The sequence below is a fragment of the Phyllostomus discolor genome, chromosome 4 (assembly GCF_004126475.2).
Source record: "Phyllostomus discolor isolate MPI-MPIP mPhyDis1 chromosome 4, mPhyDis1.pri.v3, whole genome shotgun sequence".
Lineage (NCBI taxonomy): Eukaryota > Metazoa > Chordata > Mammalia > Chiroptera > Phyllostomidae > Phyllostomus > Phyllostomus discolor.
The window spans coordinates 136365614-136384895 of record NC_040906.2 but is presented as its reverse complement, the minus strand read 5'-3'; the positions used below and the strand labels follow the sequence as shown (position 1 = coordinate 136384895).

Sequence of the window (19282 nt, the reverse complement as noted above, 5' to 3'; positions counted from 1 at the left end):
GATGTACATTCAAGTCTATATTACTTTGTTCTCTTTTCTTTTTAAATGTATGGACCACTCAAAATTTCATAATCTATATTTTTGTTTTAATTTCTTAGACTCAGAATTTTAGAGTTGGCAGGGATCTCAGAGATCAGCTAAGTCAAACCTTTGCTTTTACAAGTGTAGATACTGGGGCCCAGAAATGTTACAACACTTGTCAAAGCTCAGATTCCAGAACTCGTGACTCCCATTTTCAGTAAGAGTTTCTTGTAACAAACCATTATTTTATGATATGCCATAAAAAATGTACATCATTCATCTAGAAGAAAAATAAAAAGGCAAAAGCAGAAAGGAATTTAAGGCATATTTTAAAAGGCGGAGTAGATTTTAGATACATTTTTCAAAGCATGGTGGAGTTTAGGACTATTAAATAAATACTCATTTGAAAACTCAAGAAATGCTAAAAGTAGAAGGAAATAAAATACATCTTCTAATCAAGAATTACTTTATGTCCACTTATTAAAACTGGTGAATATAATGTTCAGTCAACAGTGTTTTATGGAAGTATTATCTAGTACCTATAATTTAATTTCGCTAGAATTAAAATAATATTAATATTAATAGCTAACAATATGTAGTAGTTTTATTTTGAATAGTTAACATTATTTTTAGATGTTTTCCTAGAAGATGCATTCAAGAATAAACTGAATCACAATAAACAGAAAATATAAATAGTAGTGAAAAGTTTAAGAACACCACTAAGTATTACAATAAATACTTATTGAAGATGAATCCTGATTTTAAAAATCCCTAGAAAACTGCTATAAGCTATGTAATGATGCCTAAGTACTATTCAGGCAACAATAAAAACTGTATTATGCTGTTTTATTCTTTCACTCATTCATTCATTCATTCAACAAATGTATTTTGAGTAAATACTATCAATAGGGTACTACTAATTTCATTCAATTGCTATTATTTACTTATTAAAGTTTAGGTTTGGTATAATTTTACTTTTTGATAAAATATATTAAGTAAATAATTTGGAATAAAGTTGATACTCATTTAGTAAACAAACTCTTGGGATTAAATATAAGGGTTCTTTTAAAATATTATGAAATTCTCTACATTATGTACAGCAACCCAAAGTAATATATAACAAAAATAAGCAATCTTTACCTGAGGGAAAATTAAAAACCTTATAAATAGATGGTCACACTGAAGTTAGATTAATAAATTAGCAATAACGTGCTAATTCTGTCCATTTGAAATAAATCTCTGCCTCTGAAAAAAGATTTTTGTTTTCTTTAAATATTACTTCCTTTTAAAGAGAAATATTTTCTAAGCTAAAATGTGGTTCATGTATTTTTTCACTTGCAATATATATCTACTTGAACATTAAATGCTGATAGATATCTTCCTTATCCAGGTTACAGAGGCCTGCCCATCTCTCATATAACTCTCTACATTAAAATCACAAGAAACCCCATCTTGCAGGTGAGTTTCTCTTATTCATTGCCATGCTGAGCTCATTACTTACTAAGGGAAGGAGACAAAGACAGAGACTCTGTTCTTTCCACAGGACCTGGCTCAGTACCTGATACATTTATGGGTGTCCAACCTGTGGCCCAGGATGGCTATGAATGTGGCCCAACAAAAAATCATAAATTTACTTAAAACATAAAAATTTTTTGATTACATGTTGCAGTGTATTTAATATGTGTCCCAAGACAACTCTTCTTCTTCCAGTGTGGCCCAGAGATACCAAAAGGTTGGACACCCCTGACTGAGCAGCCTAATGATTACAAATTACACCATTAAGAAGTCTTACTCTTAGAGCTGCTTTACACCCTCTTTTGGATGTCCTCACCTTTCCTGCCAGACTCATGCGCCACATCAGGTTCTCTTTAATTTCCCTATCTTCTTAATGGAATCCACTTTGCATATATAGTCTCAAAGCTAGTAAATGACAGAAATGGCTCCAAATTTGCACTCTTCAGCACTACAAGCTAAAGCCTCCATAAATTCTACTAAAGCATTTTACATCAAAACTATTAACAAATTTTCTTATAGAAATATCAGTACAGACGGCTTCCAAGTTTCACACCACTACTTTTCATAATACTACTTTTTCAGGCACATGGTACTGTCTTTCATTAATATTATGGTTTACTAACTTAGTGGTCTGTTCATAAAATCTGAATTAACCAAAATTTACTATATAAGTCTCCTAAGAAAATATGTTTGCATTCAAAGAACCAAATTCAAAAATATATGGGCCATAATTTTTCCATTAATTGAGGGTGATAGCCTAAGCTAGTCTACTCTACAATTCTTTCATTCAAAACAAAAAAAAAGAACATTTAAAAAAGTTTAGGTTTTAGGTAGCAGTTTCCTATCTGAAATCACTTAAAACCAAATATATATAAAAATCTCAAGTAGCTACACTCTTCTTAGTTAAATATTTTGAAGCATGGATTTAATTTATCTTCCCATGATTCTACAGATAATTTGCTTTCTAGTAGGCTTTGTGTTTATGTTTGAAGAATAGTAGTACATGGACATACGCTTTTATAAAAAAAAAATCTATCAAAAGACTCATTCCAAACTTAGCACCAAGAAGTTAGTTCTCAATATTTCTCAATATCACAAAAAATTTTTAATTGCAGAAATTACCAAAGGTTAAAAAAGATGGAACTGAGAAAGAAGTAAAAGTGAAACACATAAATATTACAGTCATAGTGCAGAATAATTATGTCAAAGCGAGTAGCAATATGAGAATGAAGAGAATTACTTGAATAGGATAAGTCTGGCTACTTTTAACATACCCATTTCTAGTTTCTGACAAGAGGGAATCTCTTCTGTTACCGTGATGAAGTAGCTGTGCAATCCCTTGAAGGCTAGCAGCAAAGTGGCACAAAGTGTATAATGAAAACGATAAGCATGATGTAGGAAGGAGTCTGCAATAATGAAGCTACAACCCTAAACAAAGAAATAGATTTGGGATACAGAGTGTTAGTAACAAAAATCTAAAAATATTACACTTGAAACTTAGAGATATAAAATAAAAACCTTAATCATTTACTAATTACATTTATTCTAAAACATGTAAGAAATTAAGCAGTATTTTAGGGAATTGCTCCTGTTAATGCAAGTAATTTAAACAAAGAAATGCAACTCCAGTAATTTCAGTTACAGGGGATTTTTAAAATTTTGATGTTCAAATTACATTTCACTAAGGGACAGACTCTGTGCTTTTATAGCATGAGTCTCTTCTCCTTTTAGAGGAGTAATGGCTATACTTATACTACTCCAAGTTGGGTCTCAGCTCTGGCAATTGCTTTTTATAGGCACCTTTGGAATGATTCTAATATTTCTGTTCAGAGAGCAATAGGTGCCAGTAGCAAATTTAAAAAGGCACTGACTTTCAAAAATCTCTAATCATTAAATATGGTAAAATCTTGAAGTATCTGGTTAAGTTTTCAAAATGAACTGGAACCAACCAATTTGTTAAGATCTTATTTAATTAGATCTGTAAGTTGTTGAGCTCAAAACATTAATAAAAGAAATGTCACATTCACAGATAAAACATTAAATAAATATTTCATTTGAAATAAGAAAGGAGAAAGGATTTATAAACATATTAGTTCTTACGTCTGGTGATAACTGTTTTGTGTAGTTAATACCAAAGACCACACTTTCAAGGGCAGGAATCACAGAATCTCTGTTTTGTGCTGGTGCATTTCTGTTTAACCAAGTAGTCTTCACAGGGCGAGGAAAGCTGGAGAAATAAATATTATATTATTATAGTCAAGATTGTCTACTCAAATGTTAAACGTTTACAAAAGATGAAATAGAGCATAGAGTAAGGGTTTTACACAGTTATTATTTCTAAAGTATTCCAAAGTAATTTTTCCTTTAATAAGTATTTGAGTTAGTTATTATGAAATGACACAGTAAGTATGCATTAAAAAAACAACTAAGACTAGATGCTTGAGGATACTTTATGATTGGGTTTCAGGGAGCTTCAAAGGATCATAAAGATAAAACTGGGTGGCATTACAGAGCAGCTAAACGACAAATGAGGGTCAAGTTTTAATTTGGAAATACTGATCTGTAGGACTAGCTACCCACTTTAAAAAGGTAACACAATCAAACAAGGATTCTATGTAACAAAAGTAAAGAGCTCCCATATTAAATGTAGAAGAAAAATTACTAAATCTATTTGCTGCCTCTATTTCTCAAAAAAAGATATTATCATCCTTTGCACTAAAAGGCTATGGCCTCTACTACTACTAAAATATTCTTTATAAGTATTTCAAGGCACCATCTCAATCGCATATATATTTTGTTGTATTAACACTACATTTAATAAATCATAAATTCTATAGAATAAGAAGCCTATTCTGTTTGAAAGTTTAAAAACCATACACAGCATCTGAGATGAAGTACTAGCTAATTATAAGTAGGCCAAAAAGCACTTGGACTGTTTGGCAGTTGGCAAATGGGAAAAGACAGGAAAGGAAATCAATTTTGCCATAAGCAGAGAGCAGCCTTCATCTGCAAAATCAAAATCCCCAGCAAAGGAGGGAGCTGTAAGTCAATGGTAAATTCCACTTGCTTCAGAATTGTTATAAAGCTGTACTTAAAAGAATTCAAATATAACAGCTTATGTGAAAAACAAGCTAACAAAGAAATTCTAACCCCATTTTTTTACATAATTAATTTAAATGTCTGTAGTTGGGTTGATCACAGAAATTGTTTTAAAAGAAAAAGATAATATTGTAAATTTAAAAAATCTCATTTTGTTTAAAGGATTAAAATATCTACCTATTATGGAGGTCTTAAAATTGAATACTATACAAGTGTTTAAATGATTAAAATAAAACTTTTCAGTGGGTGGGAGTATTGAGAGTCATGAAAAAAAATCTACCTATTAATAAAACTTCAGGAAAAACTGGTTGATGCATAAATAACGAGGAATGTTACCTTTAACGTGACCCCTCTACCAGCTTGGCACTAGAAAAAGCTGTCCCTTAACTTTTTCCTTGTTTCCCTTCTCCAACCTCTCTCATTCACAGGCCAAGAAAGGCAGGAAAAGATGTTGCTTCTGTCAGGGCAAAATTCTAGCAGCAAGAGAAGGTATATCACAGTCCATGGCAGCTAAGCAAAGAACAGAACCTCAGATGTTGCAGGCACTGTATTTTCTTTTCCAGTCACCAACCAAAGTCACACTTAATCCTCTTGGCTTCTGATTTTGAGCCAAAAAGGTCTTCTTCCAGCAAACAGTCTCTAGATGAACTGTCCCTTTTTCTCCTACCAGTCTGTGGCAAAACTGCGGCATTACAAGAGGAAGCACATACTTAACTCACTAGGATTAGTGATATGACTATTACTATTCTATTTATTCAGAGCCTGAGGAAGCAACGCCAATAATCTGAGCTAACCTGTAAGAACTGCATATTTTTCAGAAGTGAAACTAAGTGCTGTAAAGAAAAAGGAATGGTTGATTCTTATTGAAATTACAAAATAAAAGATTCAGAAAACTACAGGAATGTGTTTTATAAACAAACATATCATTAAAACATGTAATTCATATAAAATATTACATAGTACTTATTTGAAAGTTATATTTTAAAAAACCATTTTCTTGTCAGAAAAGTTACATTCAGTTATTGTTTTTATGTTTTAATTTATTCAATAAACATGTAAAAATTTTTAAAGACATTTATCATAAAATAATATATAATAGTGACATTCTTCTATTTATAGAAGTTACAGTAACTGAGAACAAGCTGTCAAAGTCCTAACAGGTGAGACAAAGATGTCAAAACAACTAGATCTTACTAGAGAATAAGGCAAAGAAAGTCGTCAGATTTCTTCCTGGCTCCGTGCTCTGAAAGAGACCATGTGAAAACCCAATGGAAGAGGTTTTCAGTTTTTAAAGCCATGTAAAATTATGCCACAGGAGGCACTTACTTGTGGACCATATGTTAAATTGTGTTGGTCTTCTATAAATTTCTGAGGATAATTCTATATTATTACTTAGTTTTCTGATAAATTAGTTTAACATAACATTTAAGCATCATCCCTAATATCAGTTGTTGGAATCAGATTTGTATTAGAAATTATAAAGTAGTTCAAAAATCAAATCAATTTGGTGTCTTTTTCATGTAGGTTACTAATTTGAAAAGTGTCCGCATATTGTCCATACCATAAGGATGCTGTTGTATTGTAAAAACTAGAGCTTGAATTGTATTTTTACCTTAATGAAGAAAATTCCATCTCCCCAGGGAAGAGGGAAGAAAAAGTAATTATTCAAATGTATCTTTTTAAAGTACATTTCATGGATTATGCTATTACAGTTTTCCTATTTTTTTTCTCCCCTTTATCCCCCTTCTCCTGGTACCCCCATCCCCTCCAGCATTCCTCCCCCACCCTTAGTTCATATCCATGGGTTTTACATATAAGTTCTTTGGCTTCTCCACTTCCTATACTATTCTTAACCTCCCACTGTCTATTTTGTACCCACCAATTAGGCTTCTTATTCCTGTACCTTTTCCCCCATTCTCCCCCTATGCCCTCCCTGCGGATAACCCATGTATAACCTCCATTTCTATGATTCTGTTCCTGTTCTAGTTGTTTGCTTAGTTTGCTTTTGCTTTTGTTTTAGGTTCAGTTGTTGATAGCTGTGAGTTTCTTGTCAATTTACTGTTAGGTTTTGATCCTTTTCTTTTTCTTAGATAAGTCCCTTTAACATTTCATATAAGGGCTTGCTGATGATGAACTCCTTGAACTTCACTATATCTGGGAAGCACTTTGTCTGTCCTTCCATTCTAAATGAAAGCTTTGCTGGAGAGAGTAATCTTGGATGTAGGTCCTTGCTTTTCATCACTTTAAATACTTCTTTTCAGCTCATTCTTGCCTGCAAGGTTTCTTTTGAGAAATGAGCTGGTAGTCTTATGAGAACTCCTTTGTAGCTATCTCTCTTCTTTTCTCTTGCTGTTTTTAAGATTCTTTCTTTATCTTTAACCTTTGGCAATTTATTTTGATATGTCTTGGTGTGTTCCTCTTATATGGGATTCTCTGAGCTTCCTGGACTTGTATATCCATTTCCTTTTACCAGATTGGGAAAGTTTTCTTTCATTATGTTTTCAAATAAGTTTTAAATTTCTTGCTCTTCCTCTTCTCCTTCTGGCACCCCTATGATTCCGATGTTGAAGTACTTAAAATTGTCCCAGAAGTTTCTAAGCCTCTCCTCATTTCTTGAATTCTTGTTTCTTCTTGCTGTTAAGGTTGAATGTTTAATTTTTTCTTCTGTTCCAAATCATTGATGTAAGTCCTGGTTTCCTTCCCTTTACTGTTGGTTTCCTGTATATTTTTCTTTATTTCACTTTGTATAGCTTTCACTTGTTTATTTTGTGTCCATACTCAACCAATTCTGTGAGCATCAGTGTTCTGTGATTACCAGTGTTTTGAATTGTGCACCTGATAGGTTGGCTATCTCTTCATTGCTTAGTTGTCTTTTTTCTGGAGTTCTGAAATGTTCTTTCATTTGGGCCATTTTTTCTTTATTTTGGTGCACCTGTTATGTTGTAAGGGGCAGAGCCTTAGGTATTGGCCAGGACAGGGCAACCCACTTCACTGTGCTGTGGTACTGTATGTGTGGGAGGGGTCAGAGAGGAAACAGTGCTGCTTGCTCCAGTCTCGTCCAGCTTTACCATCACTTTCCCACCTCATGCAATTGATTGACACCCTTCCAGGTGTTGCGCTGATGCTGATTCCCCAAGTGGGTGGGTTTGTATATGTTCTAGCACCCACTGGGTCCTTCAAATGGACTCTCCTGAGACTGGTAGTTTCTTTCACTGCTGCAACTGCCACAGGTTTTTATAGGCAGAGGTTATATATACGGAGGGGTCAGAGAAAAAAACAATGTCATTTGCTTGGCTCTTGCACCACTTTCAGTCACTTCTTCCGCTTCCCACAAGTGAATTGCTCCCTTCAAGGAGCTGATTCCTGGGTGGGTGGGCTTGTGTACATTCTTGAACCCCATGGGCCCCTCCAATGGACTCTCCTGAGAAACTAGCAGTTTCTTCCACTGCTGCAGCCCTTACAAGATTTTACAGCTAGAGATTTTGAGGCGCTATTTTTTTGGGCTGGAATCCTGGGTTGCGCGGTCTGTCTTGCTCCCCACTTGTTCCTCATAGCTTATCAGCACATTAATATGGGGCTGCCCAGTCCACCGGCCTTCCTGTGTGTCCTCTCCGCCCCTCCTACCAGTGTGGATGAATGTTTCTTTAACTCCTAGGTTGTTGGACTTCCATACAACTCAATTTTCTGGCAGCTCTGGTTGTTTTTCGTTTTTAAATTGATCGCTGTTCTTTCAGTTGTGCAAGAAGGCAAAGCTTATGGCCTGAAGTTGCTCCAATGCATTTATTATGATCCCAAATTTTATGTACTTTTAAGCTAAAATGATATACATAAACTAGTTTTAAAAGATTTAGTCAAGATATATAAAATTGGTTAATGACTTAGAAAACAAGAATTGCTGCACAGTACAGACTTAAGAAGATAAAATTAGTCAATCCAGATACAAACAAAAAAAAAACTAAGAAAAAATGAATATATTTTTCCATAGGATGAATAATTATAGCACAGCACTGCATAAAAACACAGACTAAATTAAACAATATTTTATGATTATTTCCAGCTGCATTTTTTTTTGGTCAGTTTATCTGACAATGATTGCTCCATATTTCTGTAGTTAAAAAGTTATCAATTTAATGTTCCCATGCTCTCAAATTTTATTAATTTTTAGTATAAAATGAAAGTATTAAATAACTATGAATGCAGAAATTCCTTACTATTTGTTATCTTTATCAAAGTATACATTTTTACTGTAAAAATAAAAGATATTACATTAATAAGGACCAGGGTATAGGTTACATTTACCTTATTAATGGCTGGTGTAGTGCAACCAAGGATGCATGGACTGTAACAGACACAACAGAAAGGTGGAAATAATCAAACATAACATTAACATGATGATGAAGGCCTTTATGGAGGTTAAAATGCAGCTTCAGTGTTCGGCTACTTATAAGTTGCAAGGCATTCAGATCATCTGTCCTATAAAAAGCAACATATTTACATATCAGTACAGACTATTTCATAAGGACCAATATCTTGTAAAGCAATTTAATCTACTCAAACATTTAGTTATATGATTACTTTTTAAAAACTGATAATGAGAATAATTTTTAAAGCATCACATTTGCATTAAACAATATAAAATCCAACAAGATCCTACCTATAGATTTCTCTATGATATGGATTGTTTTTTCACTAACATCCCACTAAAATTAGTTCTCTGTAATCCTTTAGAAATTAATCTCATCTTATACTAAATTTTTTCCATAGAAATATTGTTTATTATAATATTGTAGTATAAATAGGTAAAATCTGATTAAACTAAATCCTAAAAGATATTTAAAGTTATTTTTACTATAGAAAATTTTGTTATTAAATGCTTCAAAAAAACAAGCTAAGCACTGGTAGATATTTTGTTATAGATATTTAGTCTGTCCTTAGATGTATACATACAAAATAAATGAAACAACTCCATGAAAATTATATCCAAAACATATACACACACATATATACTTTAACCCACACATATGCACATTATAACTATCTACAGCTAATAAACTACTTATTCACTTCAGCTTACTTCACCTTAAAGAGTTTTGACTTGGTTTAAAAAAGAATACTGTAAGGAATTACTTGTAATAAGTAAGTATTATAGAGGAGCAGCAGCCACTATGTAAAAAAAAAATTCTTATTCCTTTATGACAGCAAAATGGACATCTCAAGAAGACCTTTCAGTAATGTGACCGCTTAATCAGTTATCCCACATGCAGCCTTAATTTAGATACAATTTTCAAGAATTATTTCTACAAGTACATTTGAAATAAATAAAACACCTTCAAAAATTGTTAAATGGATTTCTGATTCTTATACGAACATAGTTTCTCCCTAAAATCTATGACTATAAGTCTAGATGTGTGGGCAAGTTCAGGCAGTCAGTTCTAAAATTTCCTCAAGAGGAACTGGAAACAACTGCTACGTGTAAGAGTCATCAGTCCTGATAATCCTCTGAATATCAATAAAAAAAGTACCATCTAGTGAAGGCATCACTCATGCCAGTAGAAATATTAGCCAGTGATAAAGTGGAAGAGAGCTCAGTTATGTAAAATGCCTCATGGCAGTGCTATTATATCAACAGAACAATTTCTACAGCTCAGGAAATTGTTTTATATTTCTTCAACTTGTCTGATTTCAGTGCCTGGAGTTTGTGGAATCAGCATAGGCACAAAAGAGTAGGTCTAACCATTTCCATGAGACTCCCTCAGAAAACAGAGGTAGTTGTTCACCTCAGCAACTCAAACAACAACAAAAACACAAGGGGGTGGGGAAAGGCTGAATTCTAAGAAGTAAATGAGGAATGTAATATCAACAGATAACAGTCATGAATAACTACATTATTTACTTAATTAGCCTACTTACGAATAATCTCCATCTGTAAAGTATAGGTCCAAGGATAATAGAAAACCCATTTCCTCAAGCGTTTCTTCGATCTAAAGAGAAATTATGAGATATTTAAAAAATATTTATAGAAAGTCAGAAATATGCCTTGAGGCTTTAGAAATATATTTATCTAAATATATACAAAGAGATATTTACCTTTTTTTCATCCAACAACATTTTAACTTTGAAGATCATGACATTGTTTAAAACAACTTCCTCATTTTTATACAGAATTTGAAATGTTTTACTGCATATCAGAGAATCATGAACTGAAGTTGGAAAGGCTAAAGTCATACCTAAAACAAATAAGATATATAATTGACAGATAAAGGGCAAAATATATTACAAGTAAATTAAAACTTTTATTTTAAAACACTTTAAGTTTGATTATATTATTCCAATGCCAGTATCATTTTATATAGTAGCATTAGAACATTTCTGAAAATTTATTCATTTCTATGATAAAAATGAATAGATAAATACATTATAATCATTATTAAGTTGTACAACTTATCTTAACCTGAGAAGGTAAGAAGGAAATCTCAAAAGAGATACTTTAAAGTAAAAAATGGATATGACAGAAGAAAATAATTTAGTTTTCCATAGCTTGCATAGTAAATAACTTGGTTGGCCTTTGTCTTGGTTACTGGGAAGTAAGTAACCTGTAAACACCTAGAATAAAGAATCTGGCTGGCTGTTGTCCCTGATTCCCAAAAGGTGATTTCTAAACACTAGGAATTTCCCAGTGACAGGAGTATTTCTGTTATTTAATATGTGCCCTGAGATAGGTTATGCTAAGGAGACTCAGGATGGGAGTTGGCCACACCAATAAGATGAACCGTGTGATACAGAGCTGGGGCTTTGTGTCACAAGATGTAAATTCAACCTCCAGGGAAGGGAAGGGGGCTGGAGATTAAGCCATCTGTATGATGATGCAATAAACCATGCTTATTTATCAAAACACAAATAAAAACTGGACATTGAAGCTTGGCTGAGCTTCTCTGGTGGGCAATACCTTATATTCTGTCACATATCAATTTTCTGCGAGGGTAATGCATCCTGACTCCATGGAGGTAGAATAACAGAGCCTCACAAATCTGTGATCCTCCCAGATCTTGCCCTATGCATTTCTTTTTTTAGGTTGGCTCCAAGTTTACCGTTTTGCTATATAACAAAACTGCCAGATAAGTAGAATGCCTGAGTTATATGACTTATTCTAGTGAATTATCAAACTGGCAGGGGTAATAGGAACCCTAAATTTGTAGCCAGCTGGTCAGAAGTGAAGGCAGTTTTTGGACCCCTGAACTTGCAGCTGATGTCTAAAGTGAGCGCAGTCCCTTGGAAGATCATGTCCCTAACCTATCAAGTTTGGTGTGCCCTCTGAGTTGTCTGTGTTGGGTCATTCCAACAGACCACCTTCTTATTTCCGTATCCTCCAGAAATAACATGACATGAGAAACAGTCAAAGAAACTGGAGATGTTAGAAGTCAGAGATAAAGCAGGGCATATCTCTGTGGGGCAGAAAGCCCAGAATGGGATATGAGACCCCAAATAGAATAGGAGGGTAGTCTGGTTCATATGGGGTGGTGGCCTGATGTCTGAGCCTGTCCCTGGTGAGAAGTGCAGCCTGGAGTGAAGTGTCAGAACCTGAGCAGGGTGAGGAGAGCAATCAAGGTAGAGGGGTGACTTAGAGTCAGATTGGGAGTCCAAGCAAGATGAGGAGGGCATCTCTGCATGGGAGGGCACCTAAAGCTGGGGGATTGGAGCTCACATTAGGTAAGGAGGGTGTCCTTTCAGAAGGGTATCATGGTGCAGTGTGTAGGAGTCCAAAAGAGATGAGAAAAACTTCCATATGGTGGAGAGGGTGAATTTGGGCAGCCTGACATATCTAATTGAGCCCAAATAAGGTAAGTAGGGTGTCCACATAAGAGAGTAACCTGGCATGAAGTGCTGAAGCCCAAGTAGCCCCTGAGGGGCAGGGAATAGTGCATGGAACTAGCACATACCCTTATGTGCTAGGAAAGATGTATATATGTGGAAAGAATGTATGTATATGGAAAGAAGATACAAATACAGAATGAATCCTATAGTACTAAATTAAAATTAGAAATACTGATGTGAACTCATGGTTTTCACTATATATTTAGATAAAGACAGATGTAAATTTGTATATGCATGTGGAAATATATGCTATGTCTATACATGTACTCACTAGCTCTGTCCACTTAAAGGGCCTGGGAACAGCACAGCCCCAAATATTGGTTTTGGATATTATTATTCACTAAAAAGAATCAAAGGTTTTGGAGAAATGACTGACCCCAGAGCTGGGATACAGATAGGACAAGAAAAGTTTGGGCCATCTTTTCATACCAGAAAGTAAGGAAGTGCTTAAAATAATAAAGGAAAGTATCAAAAACACATAAAAGCTAGCTCTGAAGAAGCTCCATTAGTCATAGCTGGGATGAATTGAGATCCAAATAAATTATGACAGTAATGTATAAATATGCATTAAATAATACAGAAATCCAGAAGTCCATAATGATATAATTAAGTGAATGAAGAAATGAGAAGTTTGGTAAGTAACAGGATACTTATTAATTACAAAGAGAAAAGAAGTAACTTCATAGTAAAGCCTGAGAGGATATAATAATATGGCATAATTTCTGAGATATTCCTGCCATAGGTGCATAGCCTGAATCTAAACATGAGGAAATCTCAGACCAATGCAAACTAAAGAACATTCTACAAATTAACAGGATTAAAGTCTTCAAAAGTGCCAGGGTCATGAGAGTCAAGGAAAGGCTGAGGAACTGTTCCAGAACAAAGGAGACTAGAGATAATGGCTAATTCCAATGCATGATTCTATCCTTTTGCTATGAAAGGATTTTGTTGGCACAACTAGAAAAACCTGAATGGGTCTGAGGATAAGATGTCAATAATGCATCAGTTAATTTACTGGCTTTGATGATTTTACTGGGCTATGTAAGAGAATATTCTTGTTTGTTGGAAATACAAACAAATATTTGGGGATGATGAAGCATCATGGTATCAAATTACCTTTAAATGGTTACTCTTAAATGATTCAGGAAAAAAGTTCTTTGTCCCATACCTATAACTTTTCTCTAAGTTCAAGAGATTTACACATACATATATATAATAAATACACACACACACACACACACACACACACACACAGAGTCATACCTCGGTGTTTGTTAGCTTCAGAACTTGTCAAACCCTGTCCTCTTCGCATTTTGACAAGAAAAAAATGTTTCAGCACTTGGCACTTGCTCAGGATTCATTGCACACTTGCTAGAACTTATATGAGTCTCGATGCCACCCCACAAGAGAAAATACTTTATCATTTGATACTTGTTGGTTTCGAAACTCATTACAAGCTACAAGTACCAAGGTACCAGAGTGTGTGTGTGTGTGTGTAAGATAAGGGAAACCAAACAGACCAGAAACTCAAGTGTATATATGAGAGAAGAGCTAAAAAGGGGAAGAAATTTTCTTCAATGAAAAGTAGGCTTTTTAAAGCACCCAGATAATGTGAAGTTTGAATCCACTGCTTCAAAAAGTGAGTTTCCCTGATGCTCTTCCCCAAGGATGCTGTTCCAATGCTACCCTCTCAAGTGGGGGGCTGTTGCCTCTTCTTCAAGAGCCTGGAGCTTCTTTATTCCTTACTGATGCTTATCAACTTGCAGATATGCCTGGACAAATTCCTTATTTCTCTGTTCCCATTTCTGGCAAACTCCTCAGAAGATCCTTTGGTATTTAATATCTCTAATTCATCTCCCTTTCTTTATCTGGCGTATTTTGTGATAGCCAGTCTCCAGGACGGTCCCCAATGATTCTCACCTCCTAATATTCACATCCTTGTAAAGACCTCCCACAAAGTCCCAGGGATGATCTGTTTAAATACAGCAGAATTAAAGGTATGATTTGCATAAGAATAGCTGTAGCCTTTTAACAGATCTAGAACCCAAGGCTAGTAGCTAAACAACTTCTAGATTCCAGACCCAAAGAAACTGTGAGATAACAGTTCGTTGTTTTAAACTAAGATTGTGTGTAAATCCTTATGTAACAAGAATTAATTCACATTTTAACTGGACTTTGACTCATGTAACTGCTCTTATCAAGATCACTAACAACTTCTGCTTTGATAAATGCAACGGGTGAATTTTCAGACCCCATCTTAGTTGACTTATAATCAGCACCTGACACAATTACATATTTCCTCATTCTTGAAACACTTTAATTTGGGTTTCTGAACATCTCATTTTTTTGGTTTTACTTCTACCTCATGGTAGAAGGCCACCCCTTTATAGTCTTTTTTTTGAGGGGGGGCCCCCCAAAAGAACAGTATAGCAGTTAAGAAAGATTATGAAGCCAGTGGCTGGGTTTAAGTTCTGACACTTACTAACCCTGTGATCTTTATTAATTTTTCTTTCTTCCATGTTCCACATGCAATTCTTCAGCAAACTCCATTGCCTCTACCAACAAAATATATCCAAGATTTATTGAGTTAGGGTGCTAGAAATGCTCAAACAGGAAAAAAGAACAGTGCTATTAGAAATGCCCTAAAAGGGATTCCAGCACAGTGTAAGAAACTATATAAAACAAATTACTCTAAATTGCTTTGGAATGACAATAAACTGTCTGTGAAAGTTACCTACATTCTCAATTAACATCAATACTTAAAGCTTAAAAAAATGTACCAATGACTTAGAGGTAACAAACTTCTGTTTAATTTTATTCTCAAACCTGGAGCAATGGGCAAAAAATGTGCAAATTCCTCCCAGTTACTCCTTCATTTATCCAATCAACAAATATTTATTGAATACCTATTAGAAGCCTGGAACTTTCTAAGCACTGGAGATAAAAAGTAAAATAAAAGAGAGAAAAATCTCTGACCTCATGGAGCTTACAACCCAATGGGAGGGGCAAAAGAGAATGAAAATAAATAAAAAAAATTAGTACTATGAAAAAAATAGAGGAAAGAAGAAAGGTAGCAATTTTAAATAAAAAGTCAAGCAATGCTTAATTAAGAAGGCAACCTATCAGCAAAGACCTATGTACTCTCCCCTCCTACATAACATTTTAGGTTGCTGCCTTTCTTTCACCCTAGTATAAATCTGAAGATTTATTCCCTGAAGAAGATAAAATAGAGATCCTCTGAACTGGAATTCACCAGGCAAAACTGAGAGTATAGGCATACTGAACAATGGATGCAGAGACTCATAAACTCTTCCTCTACTGGGCTCCAAAAAGGCTGACAGTTAAAGTGTTACTCTCCAGGAAGGAAATAGACAAGAATCTTCTCTGGAATTTCAAGAACCATAAGGAGTCTAAGACTTAACCCTACCTGCAAGCAAGCTGGCCTACCACAGTTGCATGAATACTGGAAGAAAACATGGGACTCCTGGGTCAGAGACAAAGGGCTTTATTACTTACGGCACAGCAAGCAGCAGGGGCTTAATGCTCATATCAGTTCCCCTTGTCTTCACTGTCTCATGTCCCATGGGGGTGGCATGGAGGCAGACCAGATGGATGCCATGCATACAGTGGGGTTTGTTTATTTGTTTTTTAATTACAATCAAAGAACTTTAAGCTTAGAAAACATCAATGCTTTATAAAAGGTTATAAGAAAACCTATCTAACTTTGAACTGGAGAGACATATTATCTTTATTACATTGGACAGTAAACAAATCTACCTTCTGTTCCAGGGACACTATCTAGAGTTTTCAAAGCTCCTTGTTATAGAAACATTCTTTAAAAACCTGGAACAGCAGACTTTCAGTGTCTCTGCTCACAAGATGTACAGAAATGAAAGAAACCATGGGGAATTATTTTCAACAATACATAAGGTAAAATCTCAGATTCTTCACAATTCTTGACATGGGAATCTGACCAATCCAGTAAGTCAATAATAGATCTATTATGTCTATAGATACTGACTTCAAAGATCTCTTAGGAAACAGCTCACCGATATCATCCTAATGGGAGCTCAAAGAGAGAAGTCCCATGTATGCTCTTAGAATTTCCAATAAGCTCTCCTTTCAGTTATGCACAGATAACTGAGGACAAGCAGACAACTGAAGTAGGCTTCTAACATGTAAGTTAGAGGCCAAAATAAGGAGGAAAAAGCATCTCTTTTTTCATCTCTTCTCTTTTCCTTGCTAACAAGGAAAACAAGGAAAAGAGAAGAGATGAAAGAAGGGAGGAGAAGGAAAAGGAAAGAGAGAGAGATAGGCAAAAGAGAGGGAAAAAAGGGAGAGTGAAAGAGAAAAGCAAAAAACTGAAAAAAAAAAAAAAAAAACAGCTAAAGTTGAAGAAATAGCCCAGTACATAGAGCAAAAAGACAGAAATGGAAAAAAGGAAAGAAAAAGCCTAAAAATTAAGAAGACCAGTGAAGATGATCGACCAGAGAAAACAGATGGGAGAAAATTATTGATAAGAAAATTTCCCAGAAGTGAAGGACATGTTTCCAGATTAAAAGGGCCTAATGAATATTCAGAGATGTTTGGTACATCACTATGAGCCATCAGAACTCTAGAAATAAAGATAGATTACACAACATTCTTGAAAGGGGAAAGGGTCTCATATAAAGGAGTCACAATCAGAATGGCTTTACAATGTAGTGTCAACAACAATCCTGTAAACCAAAAGACAATAGAACACTATCTTTTCAAAATTCTGAAGGGAAAAAACAGTTCCAATCTAGAATTCTATACTTTGCTAAACTTTCAAATGAGAACAGAATAAAGACATTTTTAGAAGTCCAGTGCGCTATCCATTGCACCACAGAGCCCACTAGAATAAAGACATTTTTAAATACTAGAGATTTCAAAATGTTTGTCTCCTCTGCCACCTTTTTCAACAAGATATTGGAAAACAGGATCTACCAAAATGAAAGACTAAACCAAGAAAGAAGAAAAGTGTTAGGAAACGAGATCTAATGCATTCGAAAGGCAAAAGGAAGCCCTAGGATGATGGTAAAGGAAGATTCCAAAGAGAGCCTCTGCCTTAGATACAGAAGGTGACTAATAAAGATTAATGTAGTGTGCTGTAACAGATATGCTGACGTCTGTCATCTAAAAGATCTTTGCTGCCATGGTACCATTTTTTTAAACCTGAGGTGAGATTAAAAGCTTAGTCAGATTCTTTTTTGATTTGTTTGAGGGTATACTGATGAAGTTTGGGCCCCATTTTCCTAGATTTTATGAGGGCAGTCTCAGCACTTTACAGAAGTTTTCTGCTTTGACCTACTCTTGAGAGTTGAAGGAAGTTAAATGGTAAGTTTAAATTCAAACCAGCCTACTTCACATGTTGGATAGCCACCTTACAACCTTGCCTCAAGTCCTGAATGTGATAAGCTCTGTATTTCACACAATTTGCTCTTGACCTTGTCCACTAACTTCCCCAAAGGGGTGGGAGAGGAAACCTTTCAAATATACCGCAGCATAGACTAACCCAGAGAACTTGGTTCATTGTAGTCTTTTAATAGTGATAGTATAGCTTTCTTACACAACTGGGTTTTTGCTTGATACTCATATTTCCAAACTCAACCAGATATTCCTTTGGGATATAGTCATAGGTGATAAAATTATAAAGAAAACAAAATAGTGAACACAAAAGTCAGGAGGCATTTATAAGAGGCTTTTTACAGTACTAGTAATGTCCTAGTTCTTAAATGAAGGGTTAGGTGTCTGCATGTTCATTTTATTACTTAATAATGTTTTATATGATCTTCAAAAAATGTATGAGACTCAAAAATTATTTAAGTATCTATTGTACAGTTACTCTGTGCCATGCATTATTTTAGGCTAAGTAGACCAGACTAAACCAAACAAACCTTACTTTCCTGGACCCCATGTAATTCTGTAAATTACATATGCACTAAGTGTTACAGAGAAGGGCAGAGTGCTATAGCATCTTATAATATGACTCTATCTAGTCTGTGGAGACAGGAAAGCCTTTGTTGAAAATATAACACTTGAGTTGAAATACCATAAAAAAGTAGTAATCAAATAAAGATGGAAAGAAAGAACATTTCAGGAGGAAGAAATAGCAATTTCATGAAGGCAAGGTCCAGGTCTTGCATATTTCTTATTGTACTTCATAGTATTGTGAACATGGTCAGACAGACTTGCAGAGAAACTGGAACTGTGTATACTGTTGACACAAATGTAAAACGATATAGCTATGGAAAATAATACAGAGCTTCCTCAAAAAACTAAAACTAGAAGTCCTTATGATACAGCAATCCCACTTTGGGTATTTACCCAAAAGAACTGAAATAGGATCTCAAAGACATATATGCACACTGCCGTGTTTACTGCAGCATTTTGACAGTAGCCAAGAGGTGGAAACAACCTAAATGTCCATCAATGGATGAACAGATACAGAAAATGAGGTGCATGATGGAATATTTTCAGTCTTAAAAGAGAAGGAAATCCTGTCCTACAACATAACATGAATGAACTACGAGGGCTCATTCTACATGAAATAGGCCAAGCAAATACAGTATGATTCTACTTACGTAGGTTTACCTAAAATAGTCAAACTCATTGAAGCAAAAAGTAGAATGGTGGTTGCTAGGGTCTGGGAGAAGGAGGAAATGAGAAGTTGCTATTCAATGGTATAGAGTTTCAGTCACCCAAGGTGAAAAAAATTCTAGTGACCTTCTGTACAGTTAACAACACTATGTAA

General features: G+C 34.8%; 1 protein-coding gene across 6 annotated transcripts in view; it reads right to left on the bottom strand.

Annotated features, from left to right (window-relative positions):
• FAM135A (family with sequence similarity 135 member A) overlaps window positions 1–19282 on the bottom strand; it is a 95378-nt gene that overhangs the window by 43314 nt on the left and 32782 nt on the right. For all 6 annotated transcript variants that reach the window (XM_036024318.1, XM_036024317.1, XM_028510841.2 and 3 more), the window contains 5 exons: window positions 10723–10862; window positions 10546–10616; window positions 8935–9108; window positions 3637–3763; window positions 2811–2964 (listed from right to left, as the gene is read on the bottom strand). In XM_036024318.1, coding sequence (XP_035880211.1) covers window positions 2811–2964; window positions 3637–3763; window positions 8935–9108; window positions 10546–10616; window positions 10723–10862 — 666 coding nt within the window. The remainder of the gene's footprint in view (window positions 1–2810; window positions 2965–3636; window positions 3764–8934; window positions 9109–10545; window positions 10617–10722; window positions 10863–19282) is intronic.